Source organism: Callionymus lyra, chromosome 16, assembly GCF_982586985.1.
Source record: "Callionymus lyra chromosome 16, fCalLyr1.hap1.1, whole genome shotgun sequence".
In the NCBI taxonomy this organism is placed as follows: domain Eukaryota; kingdom Metazoa; phylum Chordata; class Actinopteri; order Syngnathiformes; family Callionymidae; genus Callionymus; species Callionymus lyra.
Genome location: NC_141833.1, coordinates 5,500,666 through 5,518,996, shown reverse-complemented (window position 1 = coordinate 5,518,996; position 18,331 = coordinate 5,500,666). Strand labels below are relative to the sequence as shown.

Genomic DNA, 18,331 nt, shown 5'->3' with positions numbered 1-18,331 from the left:
TTTATGAATAAAACAAACGGGTCAATCACGGGGCAGAGGCTCGGATGCACCGGCGGCGATGTTCAAATCGGCTTAAGCGCTCGGTGGAAATACACATCCGTAATCCTGCAAATGGAGCGGGAGCTCGGATGAGGCGTTTATGTCAAATACCTGTACTACGTTCAAACACAAAATACCACAAAAAAACATCTCATACCGTAAACGTTTTTGCAGTGATCTTCAAGGTGTCTCTACTTTAAACTGGAAAAACACTTCAGCATCTTTTGAGAGGTGCACTGTGGGAGGACATCGCTGTGAAGTGACAGGAAAGAGTTTTACTTTGCTAGCGACATCTCAGAGAGAGAGTAATGATTTGTAAGCCTGGAGTACGAAGAAGAAAGAGGTTAGGCTGCATCTCCAGGCAGAGCGTGGTGACGATGACAGTCTCTCTGCTGGTAGAAGTTACTGAAGTTATAAACAAATATAGACTTGGTTGTTGTGACGTTGTCGCTCGAGCTTGACTAGCGCTCTTGCTAACGCCACCTCTGAGCTCATATTACTCATATTTCTAATGCTAAACTTACATATTTTACAGAACAAATTGTTCGTTTAAAGAACTGTCTTAAACAGAGAGCATCAAATTCATATCAGATCAGATTTATGGTTATTTAATGTCTCTGCATAACTGATGACATCCATAATCTATATTTCTTAACTTATCTTAAACACTGACACATTTATAGGTGACCATATCAACATCAAAATATTCTACCTTTACTTTAAGCAAAACATTCACATAAATGACTTTTTGGACACATGTGACTTTCAGATGTTCACATAAATGTTGATTTATTTCAGTCATTAAATTATATGCTGGTGTTTATAAAGTTATGTAGTAAGAATGTTGACGTTGGCTAATAAATACCGTTGTTTCTTACCAACCCTGAATGTATTCAATTGTTTTTATTAGTCCGTTAGTTAGCCATTTGACAAACGCGTTGACTCAGCTGGGATTATTATTATCTTTGTTAGTAATTAATGTAGGAAAACAGTATTAAGTGAAAAACAATCACCTTGTGGGAGGTATGTGCCTTTTTAGTCTTTTTTTTCTTTGTTAAGAGTATTTTTGAGACATTATTTAGAATTTAAGTAAGTAAGTAAGTAAAGGTTATTTGTAAAGCGCCTTTATGGACCAGGGTCACAAAGCGCTTTAACAATAAAAACAATACACGGTTAAAATATATACTTTAAAAGGCCAAACACATAAGACAAACACAGGAGTCTCAGAGAATCAGGGAAAAACCTGCACAAATAAAACAGTCTTAAGATGTTTCTTGAAGGAGTCAGTAGATCATCAAACACAGAGGGAGAGGAAGATCGTTCCAAAGCTTAGGAGCAACAGCCTGGAAGGATTTCTCTCCTCTGGTCCTGAAGCGTGTTCAGGAACCATCAGTATATTCTGAATATGTGAGTTCTTCTACTAGAGCAGGTCAGAATTGTCGCTGCAGAGTTTTGTATTAGCTGCAGGCGAGACAGCTCTGTCTTGTCTAGACATGAAAATAATAACGCATGGATTATTAGCTCCAGATCATGTTGCTCCATCTTACTTAATTTAGAAATTAAACTTGTAAGAACTCATAGGAATAAGAACAAGTTAAAAGATGAATTGCTACTTTATTTCCGCATTCAAGTTGATTTCCTACTTATGTAAATAAAAAAAAAAACATATTAAGCTCGGGTATCCGAGGATCTCTTCTCATCCACTGTCATGTTAGTCATGGACTTCTGAGATCAATGAATATAGTAATAATAGTACAATGCAACATTTAATAAATCTGGATTGAGCATTTGTGATGATTGAATCACGTGTTAACTTTATTAATAAGACTTTTAACCACAGTAAGACTATAACTTAATAAATTTCATCAAATACCATGTACTCTACTTCAGCAATTTTTCGTTCATATTTCTGGATGCAAATCGGACTATTTTTTTCCACAGGGCCATCGAGCATGTACGTCTACATTGTCACCATGGCAACCTGATGATGGATTCCCTGAACCCGTCAGCCGACTCAACCTCGCTTGAGATACAAGTTATAGATGGAGAGATAGAATTTTGTTGTGTGTTTTAAAACGATTATTTTCATTAATATTCACTTCAAGGATGAATTGAACCTATAGTTTGCATCTAAATCCGATAAATAACTGTGACGACATGATTCTGTGAGCCTCAACTGATGGAACTAATTCCAACTTCCTGTTAAACAGGAAGTTTACAAATTTGTGTCTGTGTGTACATGTGTGTGTGTGTGTGTTTGCTTTCATGCATGTATGCTTTTTCTGTTTGTTTAAGCATGTGTTCATTTGTGTGTTTGTATAGTTGTGTGTCCATGTATGTGTGTGTGTATGTAGACGCATGTGTGCTTGAGCTGTGTGTATTTGTGTGCGTGTTTTTTTTTTACTTCAAATAAACTTTTGTGTAAGTTTGTTTGTATGTATGTGTTTTTTTGTGTATGTGTGTTTGCTTATACCTATGTGTGTGTCTGTCTGTACGTGTCTGTTTGTCAATGCCTTGTGTGCTCGAGCATATGTGCTTCTGTATGTGTGTGTAAGTGTGTGAGTAAGGGTTTGTTTGTGTATATGAGTATGTGTGTGTGTGTGTGTATGTTTTGTGTGTATGTGCGTGTCCGTGAGTGCATATGAGCATGTATGAGTGTGTGCATTTATGCATGTGAGCACATGGGTGTGTTTTTGTCTATGTGTTTTTGAGTGTACTTGTGTGTGCACGCTAGTAGGTGTGTTGGTGTGCACTTGGGCCTGTGTGTGTTTCTGTTTATATGCGTTTGTTTGTGTCCTTTTTTGTGTGTGTATGCCTGTGTAAAAGTGTGTCCGTCAATGTGTTTATGTGGCTACTTGTGTGTGCATGTGCGTCTGTCCATCTGTGTTTAATCAATTTACAGTATATCAAATTGAAGTCAGAATTTTCAGACTCAGCCTTGTTCCGCGTTATGTTTACTCCATCAATGTTTCACTTTGGAGGGGGAAAAAAAAAAATTGTCACCAGGAACGTCAATCTGCGCATCGTCACCATGACAACCGGGAACTTGTCAGCTTCTGTTGAAAATAGATTGTTTGGGTCTACAAAACAGGTTCAGCTGTGAGGAGGTAGAAAATAATTCAGTCATGGGAAAAATTATCGGAGCGCACTTATCAGACCTGGCTTATCCAACCACTCCTGGGTGCGTCATGTGACTAACAGACAGAAAGGAAAACATGGAATGCATAAAAGCACAACAAAGATTTTAAGATACGTAGTGTTTTTTAAGGCTAAATATCTGCTCTTATTTTTATTTTTTTTTAGAAACCTGTATATTTAAGGGTAACCAAGAAACAAAAACATGTTGAAAAAAAGGTGAGAAGTGAAAGTTGGTGCCAGTGGTCGTAATTCCAGTGCAACAAAAGGGCAGACAGGCCGAGGGGAACCAGATCCTGCCTCGTTTGTCTCCTCAAATGGCCTCTAGGGGCTGTGAAATGGCACTTTTCTTCTTGGTCCCTTTCAGCTGGGGAGCCCATCTACATGACAAACAGTCCAGTTCCAAGCTGCCTGTGTCATCTCTGCCTATCTGTCACTCATCCCTGACCTTTTGCTCCTCTTTTTCTCCTTTTCCTTTTCCATTGTAATTCCCCCCTTTTTATGCATTTTTGTTTGTTTTCATCCATGATTCTGTTCAGAACTCCTCTGAATCAAATGTCAAGGGCATTTCTTGCAGCAGCACTTACTTTCCTTAACACAACGTGATCAAATAAGTCGATCGACTGATAGTCTTAACAAGTTTTTATACATTTTTTTTCTTTTATCCTTTCATCTTCTGCCGCAGTTGTGAATCAGCCACGGCGGCTACATTCATCTTTTCAAACCTCTCTCGGTGCTTGGAGTGCATTCATGAGAGCACCAACTCTGTGTTATTACCTGGTTGAAGTTTTCCAATCTCTCCTTCACTTCAAGAAGCGTGTGATCCGTGCTGCGAACTTTCACCTCTGGATTTTGTCTCTGAGCGTGCAGTCCATTTCCCACTACTTTGGTAATGTACCTGCCAGAGAGAGAGAGAGAGAGAGGAAGAAGAAAAAGGGTAAGACTTCTTTGTGAGAAAACTAAAAAGTACTGCCAAGTAATATAGCAATCTTTCTGCCGCCAGAGTAAGATTACAATTTGAAACGATATTTATAGATGAGGGGAGGCTTTCAAGGAAAGAAGGGATGAAGAAAAAGGACAATAAACTATTTAATTCTCTTAAGGAAGTGACAATAAAGGCTCCATGAAGGAAGAAGGAAGAACTAAGTAGGAATTGAGTCCAAAGTTTAATTTTAATGTAAAAAAAACTCCAAGTGTATTTCCAACATCATCACAGTCATCGAATCAAAACCATCATCAAGTCCCAAAACATTCGACCTCCAATGAGACAGGAAACTCAAGTTAAAGTCATTAAAGTGACAGTAAGGAAAACACAACACAATTACAAGCATGAATAACTTCACTCAACATTTACATCATAATGTGAATTAAATTGAACAAAGCCCAAATATAATTAAACCTGCAGCCCCCAAACCCCTTCAAGGGAATTAGCAGCAGAACAGTGTGAAGCATGGCATGGAGATTAGTGTTGCCGCTTCACAACTACAACTTTACAGGTTTTAAATCCAGCTACAAGGGTTTCTTTCATATACTTATAAAGATGAGGGCTGTGGGCCGTTTGTGGCCTGGGGTATTTGCACCTACGGCCTGTTGTTAGCTTGACAAACTTTGCATTGAATGAATTAAAATAAAAAAGGAATGTTTAAGCGGCACTACACAATACTTTGAATATTTGTCTTTACCTTTCCCTTGTATTTTCAGCAAAGATTTGATTCATTTGGAACAGTCTTGACACATGTAGAAGAACTCTCCAATGTTACCAGCAAAATAAAACTGAAGCCGACACAAAAATATCCCTAAGATCGGTTTGTAAATTTAACAACTGTGCAAATGAGAAGCCATGAAATTGCAGTTACACTGCTCTGACACTGGGGGAGCCACAAACAAAGTTTCTATATTGACTTATTTCTGCCTACGTGATAATCCATGACAGAGACAAATTAAGTATTATTTAACATGAATAATACATGAAAAAAAATGACATACATTAGATATAAATTAAGTATTGTGTTCAGTGATAAACAAAAGTCTGAATAAGTAGAAGAAATCTCTAATTATATAATGTGTTTGTGGTATCCCTTGAGTTGTCTCTGGGTCAAGGTGAACGTCCTTGACCCTACCTGGCTTCCTTAAATACATATGCAGGGGTGGAGGTCCTTCACCTTGACCCAGAGACAACACCAGGGATACCTCAAACACATTTGTTTTCCTGCCTCCGGGTAACTTTGACCCAGAGATAACACAAGGATTAAATGAGCCCTGAAATGCACCCTTAATCCTCTTCGCAATAGTCGCGTGAAAATTTTCATCCGACACCAGTACTGTAACGCAACAAGATTAATAATCATAGTTGTTGGTTCGTCCAATGAAACGCTTCCCAAACTTCACACTCCCGTCAGGCTGGCAAACATTTCTGGCTGCCTCAGTGTTCTGTAATTGTGTTATAACCGCAACAAATAAGCATAATTACTTGGCAAACCACAACTTGAGTAATTGATTGTTTTGTTTTTTTATGGTTTAGGCAGTAAAAAAAATAGTTTTATGGAAATGGCCTGCATTAAAAGTGAGCCACACACAGCTTTGATGAAACTGCACTCATCTACAAATGGGTCTATAATCTTTAATAGAAAACGCGTCATGATTTATCAACAGTATAACTGTCTAATGATCTCTTTATTGTTTTTTAAGCTAATTGCCTGAGCAAGACCACCATAAACAAGTAGCGTTGTTCTTAACCGAGCGTTGCAGTTCCCTCTCTGGCCACCGGGCGTCACTCAGGATAGAGTGGACATCATGCAGCTACTAAGTCACCGTGAAAGATATTCACAGTTGGGGTGTGAGTTCATCACATGGAGGTATAGATTGAACCGGAGCAATCTGAAAACTGCTGAACCACAGCAGAGCGCCCGAGACGAGACTCCCTCGTTCTGCTGACGCGGCACTTCCCAGAATCTATTGGAATAAAGATGAATGATCGGACCTTCCATTACATGATGTTTCGTCGTGAGACACTGGAATTCCCTGATGCCACAATGGAAGCCGTCTCCTAATCTTCCCCTTAATCGAACATTTGTGAGCTTCCTCAGTGTCCCGGCCCCCCCTGAGGAGTCCTTTAATGGATGAATCGAAAAGTTCTCAGAGCGACAGTTAAAAGTTGGATGGGGAGTGGGCATGTGTCTCCAGGCCTGGCTGGCGGCGACGCTGTGGAGTTGAACTCATCAGACGCTTATGTCGGGTTTGGCAGCTCATCAAGACGTTTTATTAGAGGCTGTTTGTTCGCCATCAAATCCGGGGCTCGACTACAGGCAAGAGTGCTTTCATTCTTCTTGTCTGGCAGGACGTAGAAAAGAAGACTCCTTGCTGAGGATTGTGCCACTTAGAAGTTAGTGTGTGATTATTTGTTTTGACTGAGGGTCTGAGGGAATAATAATCACAAAAACCAAACAGGTATATGTTTAAAATTCACGAAATCATCAAAGAACAAAGTTTTTAAAAAAAGCAGTAAAACACAGTCTATAGAAAGTTATGATCGTTGTGTTGCATGTTTATCAATTTATTATTGTTATTATCATAAAAATAATGTTTTTTTTTATCTTAGTTCTTTTATGGTACATTTTTCAAAAAGGTGTATGTAAAATATTAAAATTCTGTGTTTTCTCTTTAGTTTTTCTTTAATATATGCAAATAATTACAGAATTGAATGGCATGTTGGTGATGCAAATAAGCATCGGGCCACTAGATGGCAGGAGTAATTAAGTCCAACGCAGCTAAAGGAACAATAAAATCCTGTGAGATCCCGGCGATGACTGAGGATGAGAGGATACCGTTTCAGTTACACTACTATTTCAGGAGTTTCTATGTAATGACGTCACACACTGCCTGAACATTACAAATATAAGGCAAAGTGTATCGAAATATATAAGGAAATGAATCGTATTGTGAGCTGAATATATCGTGTCGTGAAATATTTAAAGCTTTTGCAAGACCAATATTAACTATTAAAAAAATTAAATTATGATTATTTTACTTAATATTTAACTGATTCAAGATTTTCACTATGTATATTAAAAATATGGGAACACAGAAGGTAAACAAAATACAGTTTTTTTCATTGTATTTTTCTTTGAAGTTTTTATATTTTTAATAATGGACTCTGCTCTCGTAACCTCTTGTTCCCTCAGATTTAAGACGGGGGAGAACTTTATGAAGTAATAAGTTCAAAACATGGTCATAATAAGAGAACTACTGCATCTTGGAGAGGAAGACGTCAACATTTGAAACATGTGAGCAACTCGGGGAAATTGGGTTTTCACATTTGCCCTTTAAAGAATGTGACATCCAGTTATTATTAGAATATGTGGAAGTATAATTAGATTTCTTTTAGGGAAAACAATGAAACTATGACATATTTGGGTCATTAAAGGAGGGAAGTAAATGAAGAGGATCTTCTTCTTTTTTTTAATACTTATAAGTCCAGGCAAATAGAATAAATCTCACATTGGAAAATATAAATCTCTCAACAAGTTTTTAGGTAAACCAACCTTTTTGTTGCGCCGCTAAACCGTTTAATGTTAACATTTATGTAACAAACTGTTAATACTTCATCCACAATGTGAGCTTAGTAAAAGTCCTTTCACTGTTTATTATCTGTGATATTGACCTTTTAATGACACGAGACACAACCAATGCCGCATAGCAATCATTTGTTTACGTGTGGATGATGTCACTTTTGTGCTGCGCCCTTATAAAACGTGACATTTTTACGACCTATAAATGTTACAATAAGGTCAGCGGTGCGGTTACATATTTGCAGGGAGCTTCTTTTAACATGATACGAAGTTAATATTAATATGACTAGTTTCACGCGACCTAAAAGATCCTCAATATGGTGCTTGTCAGTAATTGTGTGGGGGTCAGGAGGGTTTTTCTAGCTAGTTTGGACATGTTGAAATACTCAGAACAGGAGGTTTTGTTCTGAAAGGCCAGGCTGTTCTCACACGCTGTGAGCTATGCGGCGCAGCAACAAGAAGCACACGAACAGGCGAGCGGTCAAAAGCCACTTTGCAAACATTTAATCACGGAGATTTATGCGTTCGCGCTGTCTTGTCGACAATAAACACCAACATGTGCGAGCAAACGTTGCTCAAGTCCGGGTAATGTTATGTCAACACGCGGTTTTGGCTTGTGTACACTGAACTTGTGAGAAACCCTCCGGCGTGACACAGATCAATTATTTATTAAACAAACTGGATACACAACGACACAAAAAGAATTGTTTCCAATATGTTGTTAAACCAGACGAGGTCGTCTCAAGGCCAGAGAAATGAAGTCTTTCCTTCCCTGCGTTCATCCTCTGTTCTTAAATGACTTGTACAAGTCAGCAGAGGGTTTTCTGCTCGAGCACTTCAGCCGCTGCTATCAAAAGTGACACACTTGTTACTCTCTCCGCGAGGAAAACACAGACAACAATCTGGCGAAGGGTAGAGTACCCACAGAGGTCATGCTGTCTTGCTTTTACACTTTGTCACACTTTTGCTGTAATTGAGTGTTCCTAAAGAATTGCCAGACTGTGACCGAGGGTCGCCAAGATGTTCCCTAAGCCGGGCTGACCTTCAAGCCGGGCCTCGCCTACGTGTCAATCACGACGACCGAGATTTAAGTATAAATGAGATTTCATAGTGTCACGATTGAGCCTGCCTGCCTACTCCCATGATGCACTGCGAAAATTGAAGCTTTTGCTTTGTGATGATATATTTCTGATTGTGTTTCACAAAGTCAGAAAACATTGAGACCAAAAAACTGTTTTGATAGAAATCCTAACAAAAGAGACTTTCTTATCTGACCTCTACCTAGACTTTGTCTATTAGTTATCTGTACATTGTATTTATTTGTTTTTTGTGTCTAATAACACATTGTTTCATATTTTAATTCCCTAATTATTCAACATATTCTGCTGCTTATTTTGTGTGATATCTTATTTCATTATTTTATTCTGTACAAACACCACAAAAAAATCCTTTGATGTGTTTACAACACTGGCAATGAAAGTTTCTGACTTTGATTTTTCTGCCAAATATCAGGTACTATCGGGCAGAATTAATCCACTTTGAAGTTACAAGATTTTTTACAAGATAAAAAGAAACCTTCTTTGTTCTAAAACGCTAACGGGGAACATCGTTCATCATGTTTCATGTCAAATCTTTGGCCAACGCCTTATCTCAAGAGACATGTTTCAAACATGTTTAGCGATGCTAAATGTAGGCCTTTCTTATTTTTTTACTTATTTGGATTTTGATGTTAAGATTTTAACCCCAAAACTTTTACATTTTGAATTTGAAGAGATATTATGTAAAATGGACGGTTGAAATAATGTGAACTCCTAAATGCTACCAATGTGTAAATAGGCAACTTACTTGGGGGAAGTTTCTTGGGTGTAAGTATAGTTACGTTATGAAGCAAAATACAACCTCTTGAATCTTGGATCCAACCACCCGGCCCAAAGCGGTCCACTATTAAAAATATATTTATTTAGTTCTATTGATTATTGTTTACGTAAAATGTTTATTTTTAAAAACAGGATAATTTCCGAAGTCAGTTTAGCCTTTGACTTTTGACACGTCCAGATGATTGCTTCATAAACTTCTTTATAGAACCGTCCAGCCCAGGGATCCTGCTGATTCAGCGTCACGGTGAGATGTATCGGCCGGACAGTTTTTATCTGTAGGTTGATCCGTGAAAATAAAGACGACACCGAACCGGTCCGCAGTGCAAAACATGCTCTTCCACATTTTCCCCAAATACTAGGAGACACTTTATTGAAGTTCATCTCAAGAACAACCGGAATCAAAATCAAAGTTCATCGGGCACCACATGACACGACCTTCAAAACAGTCGATTTCTCTGGACCCTCACCGTGACCCAAACCGTCAAGTCGAGCTAGCAACACTGCAGGCCAGATGTCACACTAGCCGGGATCAGAGGTGTTGGAGCAGCAGATTTATACCCGTCCACTCTTTACATGTTTTGTCTTGGACTTCACCTGAGGCACGGCACCTGCGCGGGGATGTTCTAAAACCTGTGAAATATAGCTGTTTATGGCCGTGCTGGAATTACACACTTGGACCTGGTCCTTCCCACAAGACCACGTCAGCTTTACGGACTACTGCGGCGGTAACGTTGATACGCTTGAAGACGCTGGTGGCTTGAATTACTCACAGCTATTACACGCGGCAATAAAGGTGTCACTGCCCTCATGAATGGAGCTTTTCATACTTATGAGGTACTTCTACTCCTAAATTAGCAGCTTACTTTAAGTCTACGGCTATAACATCCCATCATAAATATGAGCTTATGTAGCGGTGGAGCTGAAATTTAAGTCATTAAAGCAACAATACGTAACATTTTGCCTTTATTTTTATTTTATATTTCCAGTAATTATTTATTCAATAAACCTTGACTCATGTAGTAGAACTCCTTAAGGATTATTTAAACAATTTTCTTTACTACATAACGTTGTCTGGAGAGTCTGTGGGGGTCATGTGACCACCAACAGGAACAGTGTTTCATAAACTGAGAGGCTAGTGATGATCTGATGAAGCTTTATGAAACAGTGTCATGTTGTTTAGAGGTCAGTAGGTGGCGCCATCAGTTTAAAAATGATGTGATGTTTCATTGAAACAGTTATTGAAAACAAAGGAAAATAGTGCAGAGACCGCCATTTAGTGGACATCGAAAGTTATGACTTTATGAAGCTTCATCAGACCATCACTACTTTTTAGCAGGATGGTAAAACCAGAAACTGACTCAAGTCACTTTCTCTTATTTTTGTAAAAAGATCGACACAGAAATTTGGCTTAGGCTAGATGGTGAATGCACTACCTTGCTTCAAAACAAGGGGGTGCCAGAAACTCTATTTGAAATCCCGCTGATTGGAGCTTTTACGATAAGTGATTTTATTTGCTCAAATGTCACCAGGAACACAACAGGAACGTCGCAATAAGGTCATATTTGGGGACAGCTAGTCTAGAACAGTGGTCCCCAACTCCTGGTCCTGAGAGCGGTACTGGGTAGGGAGGCATTTGTTACCGGGCCTCACAGAAAGACAAATGTATCTATATAATATCTGTTATTTTGAAGTGTCAGAGTAATCAAAAGTCAATCTCATGGTCCATCTGAACGAGACTCCAAGATACTTCAACTTATCAGCCTAAATAAGGATTATTCTCAAAGAAAGTAGAATATCAAAGCGAGATAATTTCATTTATGAACAATAAACTTGAATAATTCAGTAGTTGCCAGAGCACCTTAACCTCCAAACCTTTTGTGCTCAGTACTTCTTCTTCCTCCAACCTCCATTGTTTATCTTGTTCTCTTCTCGGTCTGTTCTCTCAATTCTTCCTGTTAGTAGCAAAGTTTAAGCCAAAAACCTCAGACGGAAACAAGACAAATGCAAAGTGATTTCTTTGATAACAACAAGAGTTCCTATTCAGTGGTGAAAAATATTCTAGGTGTCCCTCTTTTCCAGTACATTTATCTGCCTACACCAATTAAATAAACAATGGGAAAGTACTATAAAGTTTTACTTCAACAAATCAACACTCTGACAGTGAATAATAATGTTTAAATAGAAAGTGCAAAAACATTTGAATTAAACTATAATATACATCATACAGAATGAACAAAAAAAAACCTAAATGAAGACTATTAACAACTTGTTCTCAACATCAGTCATACTTTCTAGCTAATCAACACAAATACACAAAGAGAAAATGCAAATAAAAACAACAATTAAAAAAAAAACCTGCATCCCCAAGGTTCAACCACAGTGAGCTAACCCAACCAATAACATAAAGTGCAACGTTATGTTTCGCAACTTTCAGGGTCGCTTTTTCTAGCGCCCCAAAGTCATAGTCAGAGACGGCGCTTCCCTGTTACTTTTAGGTGTGTGATTGGCTGATGGTTATAGAAACGTGACGTCACGGACGACCCCGGATATGACCCATGGCGACACAAACCAAGATTATAATCAGAACGTGAATCACTGCAATCATAGTTTATGAGTGAGAATTAAAGAATGAATAAAGATAAAGAAATAAATAGGTTGGCGGGAGGAGTGTCCAGCTGTCTTTGTTCCTATCTCTCATTTGAAAACCCGCATCCCCCCAAAAAAACAACTAGCAAAATAACGTTAAAAAAGTAAGTATTGTCGTCCCACCAGACCACAGGTTAAGAATCACCGCTATAGTTTATTTCCATAAAAAACCCACTCCTAATCCATAATGATGATTGGATCAAATACAAACTTATCATACAAGAGAAACATTAGCAGTATTTTAAAAGCAGTTGTACTAGAAATACAAGTAGCAACAGCAGCTCCACAAACACTCAGAGACGTCAAGAAACATTAATAACAAATCGCATTGAGCAGAGATTTGAAAACAATTGACTGTGATTTGCACCTTTCATTCCTGCCCTGGCCTGGAGGCAACAATGACCTGAACTCACTCAGACACACGACGTGGGAGTTCGGAGTGTGTGTGTGTGTGTGTGTGTGTGTGTGTGTGTGTGTGTGTGTGTGTGTGGAGTGATTGACTCTGGTGTGCACACACTTGCAGATAATCACTGGGGCTGCCAGGAGGTGTTTGATGCACATCATCCATGATAACCAATCCATCTTTTTCTAATGATGTCTTCGGGCCGCTTTAACAACGTCTCATATTCAGTCGCCGCCGGGCTGTTATTAGCCAACACGTGCTGCTGTCTCGTGCTAATGAAACAAGTATTTATCTCACAAACATGGATTAACAAGGTGGAAGTGATGCACTCTGGGGAAATTAAACGCTCCGCTGGTCTCTTTCTTCTTCATAAATGGAATCTATGTAGTGTAATAGAAGCAAATAAGGCGGGTTCAGTTATAGGAGATGTTAATTTAAACGACTTGACCCTCATTTTGGAGAATAAATAAATAAAAATAAAATCTATATAGCTCTGCACTGCCCTCGTGTGGTGGATGAGTATTAATGCAGGGAGGTTCGCCACACCTAACTATAAAAAAACATGTATAAAACTAAATAATTTATCGTTTTTACATGTTCCCTGGAGGTGGATCTGTCTCATCCACTTTTTTGTCAACGTCCTTCAAGCCTTTTGACCATCACTGAATACAGAATTTACCCAGTTTGTCCTTGGATGGGATTAAAAACAAAATTTCTGGTTACATTTCTCTCATTCAAAACATATACAAGTCCAACCAAAAACCAACCAACGCAGAACATACTGAACTCAAAAGTTGTTATTGAAATGATTATTTTGTATTGTTTTTTCAATAAAAATGATTACAGCATGAATAAGAATTGATTGCACAGCAGACACGCATCACTGGGCTCTTGAGGGGACAAACAAATATGAAAAGCCACACTATCGTGTTGGGATCCTCGGAAGCGTCTGGTGCTGGTTACATGGATTACGACTATAATTGTCCTGTGGTTCAGTTGGAGTCTATTCCCAGGCCCTGATTGTCTCGACTATCTGTCACTGGGTGTAACTTTTCCCAACATCCCACTGCTGCCTGCTCCTGCCTAGCAGCAGACTGACTTCTGGCTGATTCAGCAGACCACACACACTTATGGGAAACAAACTACTGTGCCCCTCAAGCTTCAGGACTTTTTTTTTCCTTTTTGACCACACATGCAAGATCCCAGAGAGACTGGCGACACTTACTGGCAATTTATCACCGAGTCTCCTCATGGAGTGACTTCATTCCTGGTTTGTGAGAAGAGACATGTCTTTTTGATGGATTTATTCATAACTAGAAACACAAACGAACATCTTTTCCACACGAAACTATAGCAACAACATGATTCAAACGGTCTGTCACTTGGACAGTAACGTAGACTAGCCAGCAGGAGGCAGTGTTGTTTGTGTTCACCAGCTCAACCCTTGAGTCTAGAAATAAACGTATATAAACAATAGTGGGTTTAATTTATTGAATAAATAAAGTGTAAAATGAAGACAGCGATAACATGCTTTATAAAACATAACCTTAGTTATTGAAAACATTTATATGTTTGTTTTATTTATACATGTATATTTTTATATTATTATTGCCCAACACAAAGTGATGATAAATGTGATGTTGACTCCATTTTTCTGTTATCACTAGTTATGAACATAATTATGACTATTATTTATTCTGAATAAACATTTGTATGTCTGTACAAGACAGCCGAGGGAGTAAACACTTATTATTGTAGCAGTCAAACAACATTGAGACTAAAGTATCTTTGTATTGATTTAATATTTATGCATGTTTTGTATAAGGAAATTGTAGAAATTTGACAAAACATATATAGTTTTGTATAAATGCCTTGATTATCATTTTTTTTCAAATATGTTTTAGTCTCAAAGAGACCAAATGTTTAAAACAAATAACATGTATTTTTAAATGTATTTTAGAGGTTTTAAAAAAATGTTTTCTGATATAAGATTTACGTTTTTGTACTGTAACTAAACAAATGTTCTTTAAATACTTTTATCAACTACACCAATAATTATACACATTAAAGAAAAATATGTGTATAGGAATAATATGGAGTCAGACATAAATAAGTAAACAATTATTTGTGAAACGTTTATGAAAAATATTAGAAAGTTCACATAGTTTTAATGATGACTTCTCTTCTCATATTAAAAACTTTAAAAAATGTTTGTTTTTTTCTTTTAAAACACCATGCTTTAGTAAAAAAAAAATCAAAATAAAAGAGTAAAAACAGTTTAAAAACACAACTAACAATATTTCTGGGTAACAATGAGACTTAAACAAAACGTGAGTTTGAGAAAAGCAGTTCAAAGAAGAAAAGGGGGAACAAATCAGAGTTCATCATGCAATTGTTTGGCCAATACCATATTTCACGGGACATGTTTTGAACATTTTCATGCTAAATGGAGTGACCCAAGTGGTTAGAAAGTGATTTCCAGAACTGAAGAAACTTTTAACTAGAACTTTCTTCCAGTAAATTTTTGAATTTTCTTGTGATCAGCAATCATTTTTTCCTTGAGCTAGCAAGAAAATTATGAAAATTATAAAAAATAAATGAAATATGGGTGATAGTGTTTTTTAAAAAAAACACCATTCTTAAGTCAAATGTATCAAAATAAAGGTTAAAAACTGTTTAAAAACACATAGAGAAAGTACAATTCCTTTCTTCATAGTCTTCAAAACAGAAAATGTAGAAAGCCCCGAGTGTAGCTCATGACATGAATACACTGTCAAAGAAAGCAAGTTTGAAATGAAGTAATATTGTATATATCAGGGGGATAAAAAACTTCTGAGGCCAGACTAGATTTTACATATCATATCATATAAATCATATACACATCACATTTTTTAAAAACTGGTGAAGCACCAATCGATTCAGAAGAATCCTGGAGATAAGAATCTGAACCGCAGCACGCCGACATGCCGACCAGGGCAGGGATAGCTGAGGTTAGAGGTCAGGGGGGGCTTTCAGGAAGAGAGTTGGTGTATGGAAAGCAGACAAGGGCAGGCAGGGGCAGAGTCAGGACGCTGAAGTATGCAGCGGCGAGCAGACGGCCGAAGTGAGCCGTGATCCTCTGGTGTGGTACGACCACCTGTTTGTCTGTCTGTCTGATCCAGCACGCAGTGGCATGATCTAGTGCTTAAGGGTGACAGCTAAGTGTAAACTAAAGCCAGCCGTGGGGGGCTCGGCATGGAGAAAGCCCCCGGCGTGTCGCTGCATACATATCGTGAAGGTGAATGTTCTGGCAGAGGCTCGGAGAGAGAGAACGCAGACGGACACACAAGGCGGCAGAAGCAATGTCACTGCGGGGTTTAGTGTGACAGCCAAGACCCCCCGAGCCAAACCACCCCCCTGTTACCTTATCATCTGATGAGATGATGATAAAATTAAATAAGCTGAGGGTCAAAGGTCAAACGTATCTTCCTCCAAACTAACTTCTAGGAACATAGGAAATATACCTTAAAATGGTTGTCATGACGATGTGATGTTGAAGACGAGGGGAGCGTCTAATAAAGTCAAAGGTCAACTGGGCTTTTAAGCGAGTCCCGCACACTAAGGTCACATGTTTCCGAGGCAGGTTTCCATTGTGGCGACGGCATGTTTTCTTGAGATCACTTGCTTCCAAAAAAACATGAGACAAGAATGAAAATAAAATTAATCTAATTCAATTTTAATTGCCTCGGAACATTACTAACAAGTGAGCCACTTGAACCGTTTGTTTAATTACATCCGCCAAGGAGGTTAAAAGATCATGGGAATCTATTTGTTAGCAAAACAACGGATACAACTATCTGGGAAATTTGGGGTTAAAATACCATCTGGAGCAACAAATATTTTGAAGAATCCTTCAGTTCTTTCTCACGGCTGTTGTGTGTGTTTTCCAAAAGCATTCCAGAATACTACTTTCAACATTGCTCTGGATATTTAAAAAATGCTACAGCACCTTTTATCACCAAAAATATTGAATTAAATGATTGAAACCAAAAGAAACTTTTCCCACTGTGAGCAGTTTTACAGATAAAACATACCGTTATTGTCTGTAAATGATGAAATCAATAGAAAAACAACATCTCAACGCAATATTCCTCATAAATAAGACAAGACAAGTCAAATTATAGGATAGAAAAATGCTGTATTATTCTTTTTTAAATACGATATTTTCCCAATTCCTGTGTTGCGAATAAACCTCAGATTATAATGAAACTAAAGTATTTTCTTTGTAAACATTTTCTTTGTGTTACCACAACATCAGCTTCAAGTTTTGATTTCCCAGATTCAAAACAGAGCCTTGTTGTTCCAGACAATCGGAGCAAAAGTGAAGCAGCAATTACCCAAACAAGGTCCGGCAGGCTGGTCGCCGCCGCGAGTCCAAATGGCTTTGTTGGTCCGAGTCCAGCCATAACTATCATGTTTTTGTCCCGATCGCACTTATTTCGACAAACTGGCCACAGATTGAACAATTGGAATCCCAAAGATTTACCTCAATCGTCCAGTGTCTCCACGCCATTCTAAACTCTCAAGAATTCTATCGTGCAACCACTTGGGATTTCTGTTTAGACAGGCTTTGCTAGGATGTTTTGATTTGTGAAAGGATAAATAGTATGTTTTTGACTTGATATATTTGAAACTGTTCCGACCAATCAATCAGTCTCTGGGTTTGTCCAGTTGATCAAGACTGTTTTCAGTGGCTTCAAAAAGGGGCTTTTTTCTTCCCGACAAGACTTGGACTAAGATGGCAGTCTCTGCACTATTTTACTTTGATTTGAACAACTGTTCTAATAAAACATCACAACACATTTTTAAACTGATGGCGCCACCTACTGACCTCTAAACAACATGACACTGTTTCATGAAGCTTATCACTAGTTTCAAGTAGACAATAGAAGGTACAGAAGTTTCATAAAAGCAAGAACAAAGTGCAAATAAAAAGAAAAAGTGCAAAGCGATAAGAAAGTGAAAATATAAAGAGCATAGATCAAAGGAGAAAAAAAGGATACAAAGGTTAACATACAATACATCATCCTTTCACTCTGGTTCTACCCCCAGGAGGCGCTCTTGCAGATGTCAAAGATACCAGTCTAATAGCACGAGGAATGTATGAGTGGGTAGATGATCTTTAAAACAGTGCATTTTAATCCAAAAGTCTGACCCTACACTTTCACATTTAAATATATTGAGGTTTTTGTATAGTACAAATATTCATTATGAAAATTCTCTCTCTTTGATGTTAAATAATAAAATATAACTTATTGTATGTTTATTTTCTTTTATAATTAAAGTGACAGTTCAGAAATGAACTTAATTCTGCCAATTCACAAATTTATATTTTCAAAATATAATCCTGTCATTTGCCATTACATACCATTTTTTACTTCACTCAAAACTAATAGCAATACCAATTATATTATACTTCACAACAACTTGAACATTTTTTTATTACTTTACAGAGTATTATAAAATATTATAACAACTTCTTGTGTCCTTCAACTTCTCAGAGAGACATTTTTGTTTGGAAATAAAGAGATTTACTTATGATTCGTTTCCAACTTATCGTACATTAGTATAATGGTTTATTTACTTCTTAATGGGAGTACAAAGTGTAGTAAAAGAACAGGCTG

General features: G+C 37.8%; 1 protein-coding gene across 2 annotated transcripts in view; it reads right to left on the bottom strand.

Annotated features, from left to right (window-relative positions):
• Positions 1–18,331, bottom strand: part of LOC148063355 (glypican-5-like) — a 137,795-nt gene that overhangs the window by 44,916 nt on the left and 74,548 nt on the right. For both annotated transcript variants that reach the window (XM_087811866.1, XM_087811865.1), the window contains one exon: positions 3,952–4,072. In XM_087811866.1, coding sequence (XP_087667992.1) covers positions 3,952–4,072 — 121 coding nt within the window. The remainder of the gene's footprint in view (positions 1–3,951; positions 4,073–18,331) is intronic.